Below are 20065 nucleotides of genomic sequence, written 5' to 3'. Positions count from 1 at the left end.
GACACTATGTTATATTGTGTTGGTTGTAGGTCCATTGACACTATGTTGTATTGGTTGTAGGTCCATTGACACTATGTTATATTGTATTGGTTGTAGGTCCATTGACACCATGTTGTATTGTATTGGTTGTAGGTCCATTGACACCATGTTGTATTGTATTGGTTGTAGGTCCAGTTTTACTGGACTACATAGTAGTTTAAACACATACAGTGGAACATAGTAGTATAAACACATACAGTGGAACATAGTAGTATAAACACATACAGTAGTATAAACACATACAGTGGAACATAGTAGTATAAACACATACAGTGGAACATAGTAGTATAAACACATACAGTGGAACATAGTAGTTTAAACACATACAATGGAACATAGTAGTATAAACACATACAGTGGAACATAGTAGTATAAACACATACAGTAGTATAAACACATACAGTGGAACATAGTAGTTTAAACACATACAGTGGAACATTGTAGGTCCATTGACACCATGTTATATTGTGTTGGTTGTAGGTCCATTGACACCATGTTGTATTGGTTGTAGGTCCATTGACACCATGTTGTATTGGTTGTAGGTCCATTGACACCATGTTGTATTGGTTGTAGGTCCATTGACACCATGTTGTATTGGTTGTAGGTCCATTGACACCATGTTGTATTGGTTGTAGGTCCATTGACACTATGTTGTATTGTATTGGTTGTAGGTCCATTGACACCATGTTGTATTGTGTTGGTTGTAGGTCCATTGACACTATGTTATATTGTGTTGGTTGTAGGTCCATTGACACTATGTTATATTGTGTTGGTTGTAGGTCCATTGACACTATGTTATATTGTGTTGGTTGTAGGTCCATTGACACCATGTTGTATTGTGTTGGTTGTAGGTCCATTGACACTATGTTATATTGTATTGATTGTAGGTCCATTGACACTATGTTGTATTGTGTTGGTTGTAGGTCCATTGACACCATGTTGTATTGGTTGTAGGTCCATTGACACCATGTTATATTGTGTTGGTTGTAGGTCCATTGACACCATGTTGTATTGTGTTGGTTGTAGGTCCATTGACACCATGTTGTATTGTGTTGGTTGTAGGTCCATTGACACTATGTTATATTGTATTGATTGTAGGTCCATTGACACTATGTTGTATTGTGTTGGTTGTAGGTCCATTGACACCATGTTGTATTGGTTGTAGGTCCATTGACACCATGTTATATTGTGTTGGTTGTAGGTCCATTGACACTATGTTGTATTGTATTGGTTGTAGGTCCATTGACACTATGTTGTATTGTGTTGGTTGTAGGTCCATTGACACCATGTTGTATTGGTTGTAGGTCCATTGACACCATGTTGTATTGTGTTGGTTGTAGGTCCATTGACACTATGTTATATTGTATTGGTTGTAGGTCCATTGACACCATGTTGTATTGGTTGTAGGTCCATTGACACCATGTTATATTGTGTTGGTTGTAGGTCCATTGACACCATGTTATATTGTATTGGTTGTAGGTCCATTGACACTATGTTATATTGTGTTGGTTGTAGGTCCATTGACACTATGTTATATTGTGTTGGTTGTAGGTCCATTGACACTATGTTATATTGTGTTGGTTGTAGGTCCATTGACACTATGTTATATTGTATTGGTTGTAGGTCCATTGACACTATGTTGTATTGTGTTGGTTGTAGGTCCATTGACACTATGTTATATTGTGTTGGTTGTAGGTCCATTGACACTATGTTGTATTGTATTGGTTGTAGGTCCATTGACACCATGTTGTATTGGTTGTAGGTCCATTGACACCATGTTATATTGTGTTGGTTGTAGGTCCATTGACACCATGTTATATTGTATTGGTTGTAGGTCCATTGACACTATGTTATATTGTGTTGGTTGTAGGTCCATTGACACTATGTTATATTGGTTGTAGGTCCATTGACACTATGTTACATTGGTTGTAGGTCCATTGACACCATGTTATATTGGTTGTAGGTCCATTGACACTATGTTGTATTGTATTGGTTGTAGGTCCATTGACACTATGTTGTATTGTGTTGGTTGTAGGTCCATTGACACCATGTTGTATTGGTTGTAGGTCCATTGACACTATGTTGTATTGTATTGGTTGTAGGTCCATTGACACTATGTTATATTGTGTTGGTTGTAGGTCCATTGACACCATGTTATATTGGTTGTAGGTCCATTGACACTATGTTGTATTGTATTGGTTGTAGGTCCATTGACACTATGTTATATTGTGTTGGTTGTAGGTCCATTGACACTATGTTATATTGTGTTGGTTGTAGGTCCATTGACACTATGTTATATTGTATTGGTTGTAGGTCCATTGACACTATGTTGTATTGTATTGGTTGTAGGTCCATTGACACTATGTTGTATTGTGTTGGTTGTAGGTCCATTGACACCATGTTGTATTGGTTGTAGGTCCATTGACACTATGTTGTATTGTATTGGTTGTAGGTCCATTGACACTATGTTGTATTGTGTTGGTTGTAGGTCCATTGACACCATGTTGTATTGGTTGTAGGTCCATTGACACTATGTTGTATTGTATTGGTTGTAGGTCCATTGACACCATGTTGTATTGGTTGTAGGTCCATTGACACTATGTTGTATTGTATTGGTTGTAGGTCCATTGACACTATGTTATATTGTATTGGTTGTAGGTCCATTGACACTGTTATATTGTATTGGTTGTAGGTCCATTGACACCATGTTATGTTTGGTGTTTAGGTCCCGGCCGGTGATCACTGTGGACGTGTCTATCTACCTGCCTGTCTCCATCAACATCTCTGTGCCTCAGTGTCACGAGGGACCACAACACCTCAACTGTTTCAAAGCAAGAGTCTGCCTGCTCTTCAGAGGAAAACACCTGCCAGGACAGATAGGTGAGTACTAATACAACTACACACATCTGTGTTCTGGCGTGATCCTGGTTGACTGTTCTAGCGCGTTCCTGGTTGACTGTTCTAGCGTGTTCCTGGTTGACTGTTATGGTGTGGTCCTGGTTAACTGTTATGGCGTGGTCCTGGTTGACTGTTATGGTGTGGTCCTGGTTGACTGTTATGGTGAGGTCCTGGTTGACTGTTATGGTGTGGTTCTGGTTGACTGTTATGGTGTGGTCCTGGTTGACTGTTATGGCGTGGTCCTGGTTGACTGTTATGGTGTGGTCCTGGTTGACTGTTATGGTGAGGTCCTGGTTGACTGTTATGGTGTGGTCCTGGTTGACTGTTATGGTGTGGTCCTGGTTGACTGTTATGGTGTGGTCCTGGTTGACTGTTATGGTGTGGTCCTGGTTGACTGTTATGGCGTGGTCCTGGTTGACTGTTATGGTGTGGTCCTGGTTAACTGTTATGGTGTGGTCCTGGTTGACTGTTATGGTGTGGTCCTGGTTGACTGTTATGGTGTGGTCCTGGTTAACTGTTATGGTGTGGTCCTGGTTGACTGTTATGGAGTGGTCCTGGTTGACTGTTTTAGCGTGGTCCTGGTTAACTGTTATGGTGTGGTCCTGGTTAACTGTTATGGTGTGGTCCTGGTTAACTGTTATGGCGTGGTCCTGGTTAACTGTTATGGCGTGGTCCTGGTTGACTGTTAAGGTGTGGTCCTGGTTGACTGTTATGGTGTGGTCCTGGTTGACTGTTATGGTGTGGTCCTGGTTGACTGTTATGGTGTGGTCCTGGTTGACTGTTATGGTGTGGTCCTGGTTGACTGTTATGGTGTGGTCCTGGTTGACTGTTATGGCGTGGTCCTGGTTGACTGTTATGGCGTGGTCCTGGTTGACTGTTATGGCGTGGTCCTGGTTGACTGTTATGGCGTGGTCCTGGTTGACTGTTATGGTGTGGTCCTGGTTGACTGTTATGGCGTGGTCCTGGTTGACTGTTATGGCGTGGTCCTGGTTGACTGTTCAGGCACAGATAGAACAATGAGCCAGTTTTACTGGATGTACATTGAGCAAAAATATAAACACAACCTTGTAAAGTGTTGGTCCCATGTTTCATGAGCAGAAATAAAACATCTCAGAAATGTTCCATACACACAAAAAAGCTTATTTCTCTCAACCTGAAGGTTTGGCATATCAAAAAGCTGAATTAAACAGCATGATCATTACACAGGTGAACCTTGTGTTAGGGACAATAAAAGGCCACTCTAAAATGTGCAGTTTCGTCACACAACACAATGCCACAGATGTCTGAAGTTTTGAAGGAGTGTGCAATTGGCATGCTGACTGCAGGAATGTCCACCATAGCTGTTGCTAGAAAATTTACTCAGACCATGTGTATGTGGGCGAGAAGTTTGCTGATGTCAACATTGTGAACAGAGTGCCATATGGTGGTGGGGTTATGGTATGGGCAGGAATAAGCTACGGACAACGAACACAATCACATTTTATCGATGGCAATTTTAATTCACAGATGTATTGAGATGAGATTGAAGCCCATTGTCGTGCCATCCATCCGCCGCCATCACCTCATGTTTCAGCATGATAATGCACGGCCCCTATGTTACAAGGATCTGTACACAATTATTGGAAGCTGAAAATGTCCCAGTTCTTCCAGGGCCTGGATTCTCACCAGTCACCCATTGACCATGTTTGGGATGCTCTGCATTCTCACCAGTCACCCATTGACCATGTTTGGGATGCTCTGCATTCTCACCTTTCACCCATTGACCGTGTCTGGGATGCTCTGCATTCTCACCAGTCACCCATTGACCATGTTTGGGATGCTCTGCATTCTCACCAGTCACCCATTGACCATGTTTGGGATGCTCTGGATCAACGAGTGCTACACCGTGTTCCAGTTCCCACCAATATCCAGCAACTTCACATTGAAGAGGAGTGGGACAACATTCCACAGGCCACAATCAACAGCCTGATCAACTCGGTGCGAAGGAGATGTGTCGCGCTGGATGAGGCAAATGTTGGTCATACCAGATACTGGCTGGTTTTCTGATCCACGCCCCTACCTTTTTGTTTTTAAGGTGCACTACATGACCAAAAGTATGTGGACACCTGCTCGTCGAACATCTCAATCCAAAATCATGGGCATTAAAATGGAGTTGGTCCCCCTTTTGCTGCTGTAACAGCCTCCACTCTTCTGGGAAGACTTTCCACTAGATGTTGGAATATTGCTGCAGAGACTTGCTTCCATTCAGCCACAAGGGCATTAGTGAGGTTCGGCGATTAGGCCTGGCTCGCAGTCAGCGTTCAAATTCAACGCCATTGTATGATGTAGCGTTAAGATTTATTTTCACTGGAACTAAGGGGCCTAGTCCGAACCATGAAAAACAGCCCCAGTCCACTATTTCTCCTCCACCAAACTTTACATTTGGCACTATGCATTGGGGCAGGTAGCGTTCTCCTGGCATCCGCCAAACCCAGATGAGTCCGTCAGACTGCCAGATGGTCAAGCATGATTCATCACTCCAGAGAATGCGTTTCCACTGCTCCAGAGTCCAATGGTGGGAGCTTTACACCACTCCAGCCGATGCTTGGCATTGCGCATGGTGATCTTAGGCTTGTTGGCCATGGAAACCCATTTCATGAATCTCCCGACAAACAGTTATTGTGCTGACGTGGCTTCCAGGGTCAGTTTGGAATTTGGTAGTGAGTATTGCAACAGAGGACAGGCAATTTTTACATGTTTCACCACTCTGCAGTCTTGTTCTGTGAGCTTGTGTGGCCTACCACTTTCGCGGCTGAGCCGTTGTTTCTCCTAGATGTTTCCACTTCACAATAACAGCACTTACAGTTGACCGGGGCAGCTCTGACTAGTTGGATTGGTGGCATCCTATTATGATGCCACGTTGAAAGTCACTGAGCTTTTCAGTAAGGCCATTCTACTGTCAATGTGTGTCTATGGAGATTTTATATCTGTGTGCTCGATTTTACACAATGTGGCTGAAATAGACAATTTGAAGGGGTGTCCACATACTTTTGTATATATAGTGTATTTGTGACCAACAGATGCATATTTGTATTCCCAGCCATAGATTAGGGGCTAATTCATTCATTCCAATTGACTGATTTCCTAATATGAACTGTAACTCAGTAAAATCTTTGAAATTTGTAGCATGTTGTGTTTACATTTTTTTCAATATATAAATCTGAGGCATCCGTTTGGCATTTCCACTCACTACCAAATATGGTGATGAGAGGAAGCCTGGTGGGAGAAAATGGAGAGAGATGGATTTTGTCCGGCATTCGGCTAATTTTGTCATCGATGAAACAATTGATCTCCGTACAGTTTTTTGTTCCCAAAACTACAATCTCTTACAACAGAGTAGACTAAGTTTTGTAGACTTTCCCCTTTGCAAAGTAAAAAAAATGCCTTGTTTAGAAAGAGTGCAATAGCAAATTGAGTTATTGCACACGCACACTTCAGAGTAGGCGTTCCGTAGCGGAAATATGCAAATACATGCTAAAATGTGCCTATAGGATCTCGCTAGCTCCTGCTTGGCTCTGCCCACCTCTTTGATTTTTTCTGCCCATTATGAATCATTTGCTCCCATTGGAAATTACAGGCTGTGGTTTATCTTGGGGTAGTTATAAAAAATATTTGGTTTAGGTGTGTTGTGTTTGTGGTCCTGGTTGTGTCTGTGGGTTTGGTCATGCTTGATCCCCCCCAGGACAGGGAAGTAGCCTGCTGGTATAGTTTGGTAACGTCGCCTGGGCCGGTAATGAACACTCAATGCCCCTCCTTTCCGCCTGGCAGGGTGAGCTCATGGAAGGTGCTCCCGTACACACATAAGCGTGCACACGTGGAATGAATCAATGTCACACACACACACACACACACACACACACACACACACACACACACACACACACACACACACACACACACACACACACACACACACACACACACACACACACACACACACACACACAGTACCCTTTTGGTTGTGACTGGGGTGTATGCTGCTGTCCCTCCAACTGTTTTACAGCATTTCACCACTCTGAGGCACTTACTGCAGACTGTGTATGTGTGTGCGCGCACGCGTGTGTGTGTTTGCTCGTGCGTGACGATGATTCATTCCACGGATTTCAAAAAAATTATGTCTGTTCGGAAATGAAAATATTGTTGATCAGTAGCAGAGAAAGTTTTGTAATCTAAGTCTAATTGCTGCAAAAAAATTTATAGCTATCAATTAAAAAGCCTATATTCCCCTTCCATACCAAACGGAAGAAGAAACAGAACTATGTCCCTTTAGATATGGTATATTATAAACAGAGATGTTTGAAAGCATTTGGAGGACATGTACTGAGTATACCAGACATTAGCAACACCTTCCTAATATTGAGTTGCACCCCCCTTTGCTCTCAGAACTGCCTTAATTAATCGGGGCATGGACTCTACAAGGTGTCTGAAGCATAATGTTCACAATGTTTTGTATACTGAGTGTATGTTGATCATATTGGATAATGTTTTGTGTACTCCGTGTATGTTGATCATCTTGGATAATGTTTTGTGTACTCTGTGTATGTTGATCATCTTGGATAATGTTTTGTGTACTCCGTGTATGTTTATCATCTTGGATAATGTTTTGTATACTCCGTGTTTGTTGATCATCTTGGATAATGTTTTGTGTACTCCGTGTTTGTTGATCATCTTGGATAATGTTTTGTGTACTCTGTGTATGTTGATCATCTTGGATAATGTTTTGTGTACTCCGTGTATGTTGATCATCTTGGATAATGTTTTGTGTACTCCGTGTATGTTGATCATCTTGGATAATGTTTTGTGTACTCCATGTATGTTGATCATCTTGGATAATGTTTGGTTTTTGTGTTGTTTGAAGTAGATAAACAATTTTAAAAAATTAATTGTCAAAAAAATCCTCTAGCAAACTCCTTAAAACCTCTTTGGCGCAGGCGTGCCGCTAACGACCCACCTCGACAACATCCGGTGAAATTGCAGTGCGCCAAATTCAAAATACAGAAATAGTAATAATAAGCATTCATGAAAATACAAGTGTTATACATTGGTTAAAAGAAAAACTTCTTGTTAATCCAGCCGCTTTGTCAGATTCCTAAAAGGCTTTACGGCGAAAGCATACCATGCAATTATCTGAGGACAGCGCCCCGCTTACAAAAGCATACAAACATTTTCCAACCAAGTAGACGAGTCACGAAAGTTGTGGTCTCTCTCCTCTCTCCCCAGAGTTGTTGTATAACCTGACAGCTGGTCTCTCTCCTCTCTCCCCAGAGTTGTTGTATAACCTGACAGCTGATGTGGATAAGAGGCAGAGGAGCCAGTCTTCCAGAGTGTACTTTATTCAGAACGGAGCCCAGATCAGCTTAATGAGCAACGAGCTCAGTCTGGACATCAACAGAGAGGATTGCCAACAGTACACTGCATATGTTAAGGTGAGTCCCTAGAAGTCATTTAAGTTTGTTGCACTGCTTTGCTTTATCTTGGCCAGGTCGCAGTTGTAAATGAGAACTTGTTCTCAACTGGCCTATCTGGTTAAATAAAGGTGAAATAAAACAAATAAATACAAATGTGGGTCTGTGGTTGGCAATGCCAAGGTTGTGGGTTCAATTCCTATAGAGATCACATAAGATAGGTCCCTTTTCCTCAGAGCAGAGTGTCCCCAGCGGTCAAAGCTGGTTGCAATGATTATCAGTTTTTTTGTCGTAAAGTCACGGTCAGGTTGTATACTGGTTGTATAAGGAAGTTTGTTTAACGTCAAGAAGACATCTTCTGGTTGACCAACAGAGACCAGTGGGTTGTAGTCTCACACACCAGACTGTGTTGTGTGCCACCAGGCTAAGGTGATAGTATACTGTATGACGACTTCTCATCCATAAAACATGTTTACAACTAGATATGATGTCGTTAAGATGTCATGTGCCCTGATGTTGCCCTATTTGTCCCAGTTAGCTGGTTTAGTTGGAGCTATTGTGTCCATGTCCTCCACTGAACTCTTTCTCATGGCAACTGGGTTATTCAAGCAGTGATTGTCAAGCTGTTTTCTTTCTGTTTGTTTTGATGTTCTGAAGCGACGTTCAATCTCCATAGCATCTCTGGTGGCAACTTCCGTTCAGTCTTAATAGTTTTGACAGGCTCAAAACAATGTTGAAATTGTAGGCAAGGCAAACAAAACAAAGGTGAATCATGTTGGCTATAATCATTGTTCCCTCATTTTTTTTTTCAGCACTGAGCAAATTTCAGGTCTGCTGTGCAACTTTCAACACAAACTGAGGCTGAACCCACTTTAAGTTCCAGTTATAACAGGGGCCAAGTATTCTACTGTGGATGTTTGATCATAATGTAGTCCTACCAGAGTGGCCTACAGTCAATAACAATGGAGAGGAATGCATTCCATGACATTCTATCATTCAGCCTACAGTAGCAGCAATGTGTGGTGTTCAATGTAGGCCTACATTCCATGAGACTTTAGAAAAAAACATGCAGGTCTTGACATGAACCTGTTTATCCACTTCACCTTCAGACAAGGAGGTGACTGAAAATGTGTTGTTTGATGCAAGAAACCACAAAATACAATTAATCAGTCAAATTATGCTACCCTCTGCCTGTTGGCTACTTAGCTTATTGAAGACTGTTTCAAAATACAACACTGCCTCTTTAAAACATAAAAAAGCTCTTTACCTGACTCGCTTTTCAAAGATGGCTAGAAGTGCTCTTGTAGGAAGCAACCACTCCCCCATTGTTGTCTAGAAATGAGCTATAACTGTGCTAATAACTAATTTGCAAAGAACATGAACAAATTTGCACAGGTGGCTACATGCAGCTCTCGCTTTGATCTCAAGCAGATCTATTCGTGACCCCTCATACTGTAAACAGTCCAGTTCAAAGTGAATGGCACAGATCCATATATGGGAATGGTCTATTTGCATATTGGCCTACTGCAGCTCTGATTGGTTAAGAGTATGGGGCTGAGTCATGGCTGTCAATGCAATAAAATCCTACTCCGATGCACTCCACAAGAAAATCTCTTGCACAGTTTTTTTTTCAGTATGATACCTTGAAGGTGGCTAATATTGTTTTGATTCGAGCACAATTCCCACAGTGGAGGGAAACATTGATAGTGTTAACTCAAGGGGAAAACTCTAGAAAGTTGAGTGAAGTTCAGTCTCGTGCTTCTCTGTGAGGACTGATATTTCTTCTGCATGGCAGTCCGAAGGGAGCAGTGCGCAGCTTAGAGGGAACATTGGCTATAATATACACTGCTCAAAAAAATAAAGGGAACACTTAAACAACACAATGTAACTCCAAGTCAATCACACTTCTGTGAAATCAAACTGTCCACTTAGGAAGCAACACTGATTGACAATAAATTTCACATGCTGTTGTGCAAATGGAATAGACAACAGTTGGAAATTATAGGCAATTAGCAAGACACCCCCAATAAAGGAGTGGTTCTGCAGGTGGTGACCACAGACCACTTCTCAGTTCCTATGCTTCCTGGCTGATGTTTTGGTCACTTTTGAATGCTGGCGGTGCTTTCACTCTAGTGGTAGCATGAGACGGAGTCTACAACCCACACAAGTGGCTCAGGTAGTGCAGCTCATCCAGGATGGCACATCAATGCGAGCTGTGGCAAGAAGGTTTGCTGTGTCTGTCAGCGTAGTGTCCAGAGCATGGAGGCGCTACCAGGAGACAGGCCAGTACATCAGGAGACGTGGAGGAGGCCGCAGGAGGGCAACAACCCAGCAGCAGGACCGCTACCTCCGCCTTTGTGCAAGGAGGAGCAGGAGGAGCACTGCCAGAGCCCTGCAAAATGACCTCCAGCAGGCCACAAATGTTCATGTGCCAGCTCAAACGGTCAGAAACAGACTCCATGAGGGTGGTATGAGGGCCCGACGTCCACAGGTGGGGGTTGTGCTTACAGCCCAACACCGCGCAGGACGTTTGGCATTTGCCAGAGAACACCAAGATTGGCAAATTCGCCACTGGAGCCCTGTGCTCTTCACAGATGAAAGCAGGTTCACACTGAGCACGTGACAGACGTGAGTCTGGAGACGCTGTGGAGAACGTTCTGCTGCCTGCAACATCCTCCAGCATGACCGGTTTGGCGGTGGGTCAGTCATGGTGTAGGGTGGCATTTCTTTGGGGGGCCGCACAGCTCGCCAGAGGTAGCCTGACTGCCATTAGGTACCGAGATGAGATCCTCAGACCCCTTGTGAGACCATATGCTGGTGCGGTTGGCCCTTGGTTCCTCCTAATGCAAGACAATGCTAGACCTCATGTGGCTGGAGTGTGTCAGCAGTTCCTGCAAGAAGAAGGCATTGATGCTATGGACTGGCCCGCCCGTTCCCCAGACCTGAATCCAATTGAGCACATCTGGGACATCATGTCTCGCTCCATCCACCAACGCCACGTTGCACCACAGACTGTCCAGGAGTTGGCGAATGCTTTAGTCCAGGTCTGGGATGAGATCCCTCAGGAGACCATCCGCCACCTCATCAGGAGCATGCCCAGGCGTTGTAGGGAGGTCATACAGGCACGTAGAGGCCACACACACTACTGAGCCTCATTTTGACTTGTTTTAAGGACATTACATCAAAGTTGGATCAGCCTGTAGTGTGGTTTTCCACTTTAATTTTGAGTGTGACTCCAAATCCAGACCTCCATGGGTTGATAAATTTGATTTCCATTGATAATTGTTGTGTGATTTTGTTGTCAGCACATTCAACTATGTAAAGAAAAAAGTATTTAATAAGAATATTTCATTCATTCAGATCTAGGATGTGTTATTTTAGTGTTCCCTTTATTTTTTTGAGCAGTGTATATTGGCTATAGGTGTGTGTGCATGCGTGTGAAAGTTCAACAGTTGTCTGGTTGAGTGGTTTTATCCTGCACCTTGCTGGGTCAAATGTGACATACAGGCAATCATAATAGTTAAAACAACACTGTTAACTTTCTGCTATCATCTCCAAATGGATAGAAACAGTAGGTGGTAGAGTAGCTTCACAGACCACATAGATAAGTAGCTAAGGTGCAGGAAGATATGTGTCTTAAACTGGAAACTGAACCCTCCGCACACTCACTGGTTGAGCCATGCACATTTCTGTTATTTAATTTCCAAGCCTTCGGTCACCGTAGTAGACCGTTGTCACTATCGTCAGATAGCCTAGAGCTCTGACTGAAACTAGGTTTTAATTACTGCAATTTTCATGCATCTTAATAATGTGCAGACAAGCTTCTTGTCTGGAGTAGGAACTGTAGACAGTCACATAAATAGTAAGTTACTGTATCGTAACCTGCTGATTCAGAGGCAGCCTTAGAGTGGACCTACAGTATGTCCTGAGGCCTGAGGGCGTCCATGTATGTCTCACCTCCTGCTAATGGGGACCAGAGGTCCCACCCCACACGGAGAATGTGCATTTCACTGCCATTCTCTACAGTGGACCCCAGGCTAATTTCTCCCTGGGAGGCTGAGCCTGACTGAACTCAATACCATTCTATGCTTCTCGCACTCTCTCTGACCCATAGTGTTAGAACCCAGGTCTGCTACCCTGCCATACAGCCCATAGTGTTAGAACCCAGGTCTGCTACCCTGCCATACAGCCCATAGTGTTAGAACCCAGGTCTGCTACCCTGCCATACAGCCCATAGTGTTAGAACCCAGGTCTGCTACCCTGCCCTGGGCTGAGTATACCTCACTACATAATGTGAGAGACTTTGAACAACACATCATAACACCATTATGGAGCCTTAAACATCCAGTCGTTCCAGTGGAGTTTGTGGAACTCCTAGATGTCTATATACAGTATTAATTGATAATTAGACACTTATGGTTGTTTCTCCTTATTGAAAACTGTGACCAGACAGCAGCATAAACTGTTAGCTTCAACTGTGACAATTGTAGGTATACACACAGTAGATCAGCAATGTGAAGTATTGTAATGTTAATTCCCAATGTAAACGTGTTCAACATCTTCTATACAGCAATATCTCTATTGTTGGCATCCCAAATGGCACCCTATTCCCTTTATAGTGCACTACTTTTGACCAGAGTCCTATGGGGCGTAAATGCACTATAAAGGGAATAGGGTGCCATTTGGGACTTAGCCTCTGTTTCTGGGTGTGCAGTAGTGTACTGTAGATTAGCGATCTGGTACGTGCCACATACGTAACTAACTGGCATCTCTCTGTCTCGGTGTACTGTAATGTACTAGGTGGGATCAGGCCAGAACCACGTCACCATAGAATTTATCTGTGTAGTAGAATAGAATAGAAGAGCATAGAATATCATTGAATTTGCTCTTATGAGGGAATTTGTTAAAAAGCATTGGCAATGTAAAATAGTTTGATTAACCAGAGATCAGAGGAACACTTGGTCTGCTTTGTGGAGTTAAATAGGGTTCAAAGTGTGGGGCCAAAATGACACTTTCAAACCTGTTGGTAATAGCATTCTGTCACCCCCTGATCTTAGAGATCCTTTTAATTCTCTATTTGGTTAAGTCAGGGTGTGACTAGGGTGGGCAATCTATGTTTTCAATTTCTTTGTTGGCCTGGTATGGTTCCCAATCAGAGGCAGCTGTCTATCGTTGTCTCTGATTGGGGATCATATTTAGGCAGCCTTTTCCCACCTGTTGTTTGTGGGATCTTGTTTTTGTGTAGCTGCCTGTGAGCAGCCCAGAACGTCACGTTTTGTTTTCTTCTGTATTGTTTTTGGTGAGTTTCATATTTATGAAACATGTGGAACTCTAAGTACGCTGCGCCTTGGTCCATTCATTCAGACGATCGTGACACATTCTTTCTAGTCAAGGAACTAGTATTCAAAATAACTTCCAATATTATAATAATATAACCTCTGGTGTTTATCTTTCTTTTTTAGGTAATTACATTTATTAGATTTTCTTAGCACCTTTTTCACACACAGTTCTCTACATTACTTCTGTACAGTTCTCTACATTAGTTGTATACAGTTCTCTACATTAGTTGTATACAGTTCTCTACATTAGTTGTATACAGTTCTCTACATTAGTTCTATACAGTTCTCTACATTAGTTCTATACAGTTCTCTACATTAGTTCTATACAGTTCTCTACATTAGTTCTATACAGTTCTCTACATTAGTTGTATACAGTTCTCTACATTACTTCTGTACAGTTCTCTACATTAGTTGTATACAGTTCTCTACATTAGTTGTATACAGTTCTCTACATTAGTTGTATACAGTTCTCTACATTAGTTGTATACAGTTCTCTACATTAGTTGTATACAGTTCTCTACATTAGTTGTATACAGTTCTCTACATTAGTTGTATACAGTTCTCTACATTAGTTCTCTACATTAGTTGTATACAGTTCTCTACATTAGTTGTATACAGTTATCTACATTAGTTGTATACAGTTCTCTACATTAGTTGTATACAGTTCTCTACATTAGTTATATACATTAGTTGTATACAGTTCTCTACATTAGTTGTATACAGTTCTCTACATTAGTTGTATACAGTTCTCTACATTAGTTGTATACAGTTCTCTACATTAGTTGTATACAGTTCTCTACATTAGTTCTATACAGTTCTCTACATTAGTTCTATACAGTTCTCTACAGTTCTCTACATTAGTTATATACATTAGGTGTGTATAGTTCTATACATTAGTTGTATACAATTCTATACGTTAGGTGTGTATAGTTCTATACGTTAGGTGTGTATAGTTCTATACATTAGGTGTGTATAGTTCTATACATTAGGTGTGTATAATTCTATACGTTAGGTGTGTATAGTTCTATACATTAGGTGTGTATAATTCTATACGTTAGGTGTGTATAGTTCTATACATTAGGTGTGTATAATTCTATACGTTAGGTGTGTATAGTTCTATACGTTAGGTGTGTATAGTTCTATACATTAGTTGTATACAGTTCTATACGTTGGGTGTGTATAGTTCTATACGTTAGGTGTATAAATTATTATGTGGATTATAATGGAAGAACATTTTTGGAGGCGTTGATCCATTTTTCACAGAAAATGATATGCAACAACAGTGATCAAATGAAGATAGCAGATTTGTATGTGGAAAAACTGCTTATCAGAGAGAGAAACAGATTAGTTTACACAGATGGATCTGATTTTGATTAAACACTTGATCAATTCATCTTTAGTCAACATTTTCATCTAACATGTAATGGACTTAGACTTGAAATCCTTACACACAGTGAACACATGGACTAACAAAGATTACACAACCCTACGTATATCAGAGAAAAACACCAGGAATGATCACTCACTCAGTAAATCACAAGACATTATGGAACGCCAGTTCATTGATAGTGAAATCATATAATGTGTTTCATATTGATGTTTTGGGTGGCGGGGGAACGGCTGTGCAAAGGCATGCCAGAGTTCCAGAGGAACTTTGTTTGGTTATTTGAGCTAAAATAAATGACACACTTCTTACTACAATCATACCTCACATTCTAGAGACGGACAACGGGGATATTCTAATGGTGAATGATATGGATGTTTGAAAGGACCAGGAGTTGTGTGTGTGTGTGTGTGTGTGTGAATGATTTGGGTGGTTGAAAGGAGCAGGAGTGGTGTTTGCGTGTGAGTAAGTGACTGATTTCAAGAGCTGAATTTTCTCCACCCTTAATTTTCAAGTGTCACATTCTCACATTAATTTTCGTGCAATTGGCACATCATCTCTCAGCTTACTGTATATCAGTTAACCTTGAACATGTATCATGAAATAGCTTGCAGGTTTAGATCAGTGTTCATCTACTTTTTGCATCTGGATATTATACTGAACCTGGATATTATACTGAACCTGGATATTATACTGAACCTGGATATTATACTGAACCTGGACATTATACTGAACCTGGATATTATACTGAACCTGGATATTATACTGAACCTGGATATTATACTGAACCTGGATATTATACTGAACCTGGACATTATACTGAACCTGGATATTATACTGAACCTGGATATTATACTGAACTTGGATATTATACTGAACCTGGATATTATACTGAACCTGGATATTATACTGAACCTGGATATTATACTGAACCTGGTTGTTATTGTCACGTTCGTCATAACGAGGAGACCAAGGCGCAGCGTGATTGGAATACATTCTTAAACTATTCTACCCCCATCTCCACCAGTTGTCAGGCTGGAGGTCGCCTTTCTGCGTCACTATGGCGTCTTCACTTTATTTTAGTGTTGACAGACAGATGCCCAAGTTTCCACCAGAAGAAGCGCCAAGGTCCAACCATCATAATAGATTGATGGGCTTATAAATAAAGTAGAGCCTGGACACTGCTAGAAGATATTTAATATTGCCAGCCAAGGCAAAGTTATTATGGGATATACTGGGGACATATAGGGCAGAGAGAGTGAACATTAGGCCAGGAATGTGGGGCACCAAGAGGAGTTCCTAGACAACTGTTAGGGGGCTGGGATTGAGCTTTGTGTCTTAATGAGTGTCTTTGTCGCACTGCTTTGCTTTATCTTGGCCAGGTTACAGTTGTAAATGAGAACTTGTTCTCAATTGGCCTACCTGGTAAAATAAAGGTGAAAATAAATAAAATAAAGACTGTAATGGACCTAATAGCCTACTACGCTAGCTAGCTATACCACTCTTTAATGACCGCAAATGTCAGTGGCCCTGTATTCATACCACCACAGGGCTGTGAGATGGGCTTGTTGAAGCATAAATATGCATATGAGGATGGATTGCCGATGCTGTAAACCCACCACATGTTGTGATCACAGAGACGGTTTGAGAAGTAGTGTGGTCTGCCTAATAAAGCTTTCCATGGAGGAGCTACATGACGTTCACTAAAGAGCCTGGTAGATTCCAGAATGGGACGTCATGTAAAGTCTTAATGAGTGGAACACAGTTTAGTTTAGCTACTACGTCATCACATTACACCACTCCACTATACTGTATCCATGGACAAATGAAGTGCTCCCTCCACTTCTGTACCTGAGCAATATTAATACACTGAGAGACCTACTGCCAGAGACACCCCTGCCTACCACACACTATGAGGCTGAGAACATCAGCCATGCCACTGGCACGTTCCTAGACAGAGCCAGATCCACACGGTACCACCACTACCACACTGCATGCTTTGTTGGCCTCCTTATTCAGTTCTGCAGCAGTAAGACATTTTCAATTCCCTCGATGCCATTCCACTGATTTCATTTACCGCGGGCCAAGAAAGGGAATATAACACACACACACACACACACACACACACACACACACACACACACACACACACACACACACACACACACAGAGAGAAAGCTGATACAGTGAATGGACAGGGCAGGAGGAAGAAAATAGCATCCAGCTGGTTTCTGTTAAAACAAGGCAACACCAGTCTATTTATAAAGCATAGGATGGAAAACTATTACAACCCATAGAGGCTGTCTCTCATAGGGCACCCTATTCCCTATATAGTGCATTACGTTTGACCAGGGTTTCTATAAGAAACCGGGTCCCCTGTGGGACGTAGTCAGAGCAGAGGAGCGTAGGATACTGTAATAAATACACTGGAAACATGGAATGAATCCTGTTCTTGGAATAAAGCCTTTGATAAAAATGCACTGTCTGCAAGTATTGAGCTGATTAGGCAATATTACAGCACTAGATTTTAGCATACTAATGTTAAGGACTTCTCATGTGGGTTTGACAGCATTGACTGGGACATTCTAATCTCAGTCACAGTCTGATTTATTTTGTAAGGTGACACATCAAATAATACATTAAAGGGATAGTTTAGGAATTTGGCAATGAGACCCTTTGTCTACTTCCCCCGAGTCAGAGTAACTTGTGGATACCATTTTCATGTCTGTGTGTCCAGTAGGAATGAAGTTAGAGGTAGTTTCGCAAGACTAAGTCTGTGGTACACTACATGAACAAAAGTATGTGGACGCCTGCTCGTCGAACATCTTATTCCAAAACCATGGGCATTAATACAGAGTTGGTCCCCCCCTTTGCTGCTATAACAGCCTCCACTCTTCTGGGAAGGCTTTCCACTAGATTTTGGAACATTGCTGCAGGGACTTGCTTCCATTCAGCCACGAGAGCATTAGTGAGGTTGGGCACTGATGTTGGGCGATTAGGCCTGGTTCACACTTGGTGTTCCAATTCATCCCAAAGGTTTTCAATGGGGTTGAGGTCAGGGCTCTGTGCAGGCCAGTCAAGCTCTTTCACACCGATCTCGGAAAACTATTTCTGTATGGACCTCACTTTGCGCACTGGGAATTGTCATGCTGAAGCAGGAAAGGGCCTTCCCCAAACTGTTGGACACACAGAATCATCTAGAATTTAATTGTATGCTGTAGCGTTAAAATTTCCCTTCACTGGAACTAAGGGGCCTCGAACCATGAAACAAACAGCCCCTGACCATTATTCCTCCACCACCAAGCTTTGGCACTATGCATTGGGACAGGTAGCGTTATCCTGGCGTCCGCCAAACCCAGATTCATCATCTGACTGCCAGATGTTAAAGCGTGATTCATCACTCCAGAGAACACGTTTCCAATGGTGTCGAGCTTTACACCACTCCAGCCGACGCTTGGCATTGCGCATGGTGATCTTAGGCTTGTGTGCGGCTGCTCGGCCAAGGAAACCCATTTCATGAAGCTCCCGACGAACAGTTATTGTGCTGACGTTGCTTCCAGAGACACTTTAGAACTCGGTAGTGAGTGTTGCAATTGAGGACAGACCATTTTTACACGCTTCAGCACTCAGTGGTCCCGTTCCGAGTTTGTGTAGTCTACCACTTCACGACTGAGCCGTTGTTGCTCCAAGATGTTTCCACTTCACAATAACAACATGTACAGTTGACTGGGGCAGCTCTAGAAGGCCAGAAATTTGACTGACTTGTTGGAAAGGTGGTATCCTATGACAGTGCCACTTTGAAAGTCACTAAGCTTTTCAGTAAGGCCATTCTACTACCAATGTTTTTATGGAGATTGCATGGCTGTGTGCTGGAATTGATACACCTGTCAGCAACGGGTGTGGCTAAAATTGCAGAATCCACTAATTTGAAGGGGTGTCCACATAGTTCTCTATATATAGTATATCTTCTAGCATGCTAGCATGTACCATACACTTTCAGTTGTTGCGCCTACACTAGTTAGCAATTGCGCTATCTCTAGTTAGTAACTTCCTTCAAGCTGCACGCAGAGACATACATTTTTTTAATCTGATCTGGGGAAGTAGATGAAATCTTAAACTGAACAGGGATCATGTACAGAACTGTGTTGTGTTCTAATCTAGATCATAGAAATGGTATGCACAAACGAATTATTTTACATAGTTGGGTTTGTAGTCTTTTGGGACAATAGAACACTAAAGTTAGAAGGTTTATCCATCAATGGCTGTAGATATAGAATCCTGGCTCCGACCCTGGCTCTACTTCTTATCTACCCTGGCTATCACCCTGGCTCTGAGCTTGGCTCTGCTTATCTTCCCTGGCTCCGACCCTGGCTCTACTTCTTATCTACCCTGGCTATCACCCTGGATCTGACCTTGGCTCTACTTATCTACCCTGGCTACTTACCTTGGCTCCACACCCCAGCTCTACTTTTATCTACCCTGTCTCCACACCCTGGCTCTACTTCTTATCTCCCCTAGCTATCACCCTGGCTCCGACCCCAGCTCTACTTCTTATCTACCCTGACTACTTACCCTGGTTCAGACCCCAGCTCTACTTCTTATCTACCCTGACTACTCACCCTGGTTCAGACCCCAGCTCTACTTCTTATCTACCCTGGCTACTCACCCTGGTTCAGACCCCAGCTCTACTTCTTATCTACCCTGGTTCAGACCACAGCTCTACTTCTTATCTACCCTGGTTCAGATCCCAGCTCTACTTCTTATCTACCCTGGCTACTCACCCTGGTTCAGACCCCAGCTCTACTTCTTATCTACCCTGGCTACTCACCCTGGTTCAGACCCCAGCTCTACTTCTTATCTACCCTGGTTCAGACCACAGCTCTACTTCTTATCTACCCTGGTTCAGATCCCAGCTCTACTTCTTATCTACCCTGACTACTTACCCTGGTTCAGACCCCAGC

The 20065-nt window shown here is 42.5% G+C and overlaps 1 protein-coding gene across 1 annotated transcript in view; it reads left to right on the top strand.

Annotated features, from left to right (window-relative positions):
- Nucleotides 1-20065, top strand: part of LOC139381458 (integrin alpha-9-like) — a 145372-nt gene that overhangs the window by 56273 nt on the left and 69034 nt on the right. The window contains exons 14-15 of the mRNA XM_071125006.1: nt 2765-2919; nt 8242-8402. Of these exons, the coding sequence (XP_070981107.1) occupies nt 2765-2919; nt 8242-8402 (316 nt within the window). The remainder of the gene's footprint in view (nt 1-2764; nt 2920-8241; nt 8403-20065) is intronic.

The sequence above is a fragment of the Oncorhynchus clarkii genome, chromosome 23 (assembly GCF_045791955.1).
Source record: "Oncorhynchus clarkii lewisi isolate Uvic-CL-2024 chromosome 23, UVic_Ocla_1.0, whole genome shotgun sequence".
In the NCBI taxonomy this organism is placed as follows: domain Eukaryota; kingdom Metazoa; phylum Chordata; class Actinopteri; order Salmoniformes; family Salmonidae; genus Oncorhynchus; species Oncorhynchus clarkii.
This window is presented reverse-complemented; position numbering and strand designations above follow the sequence as displayed.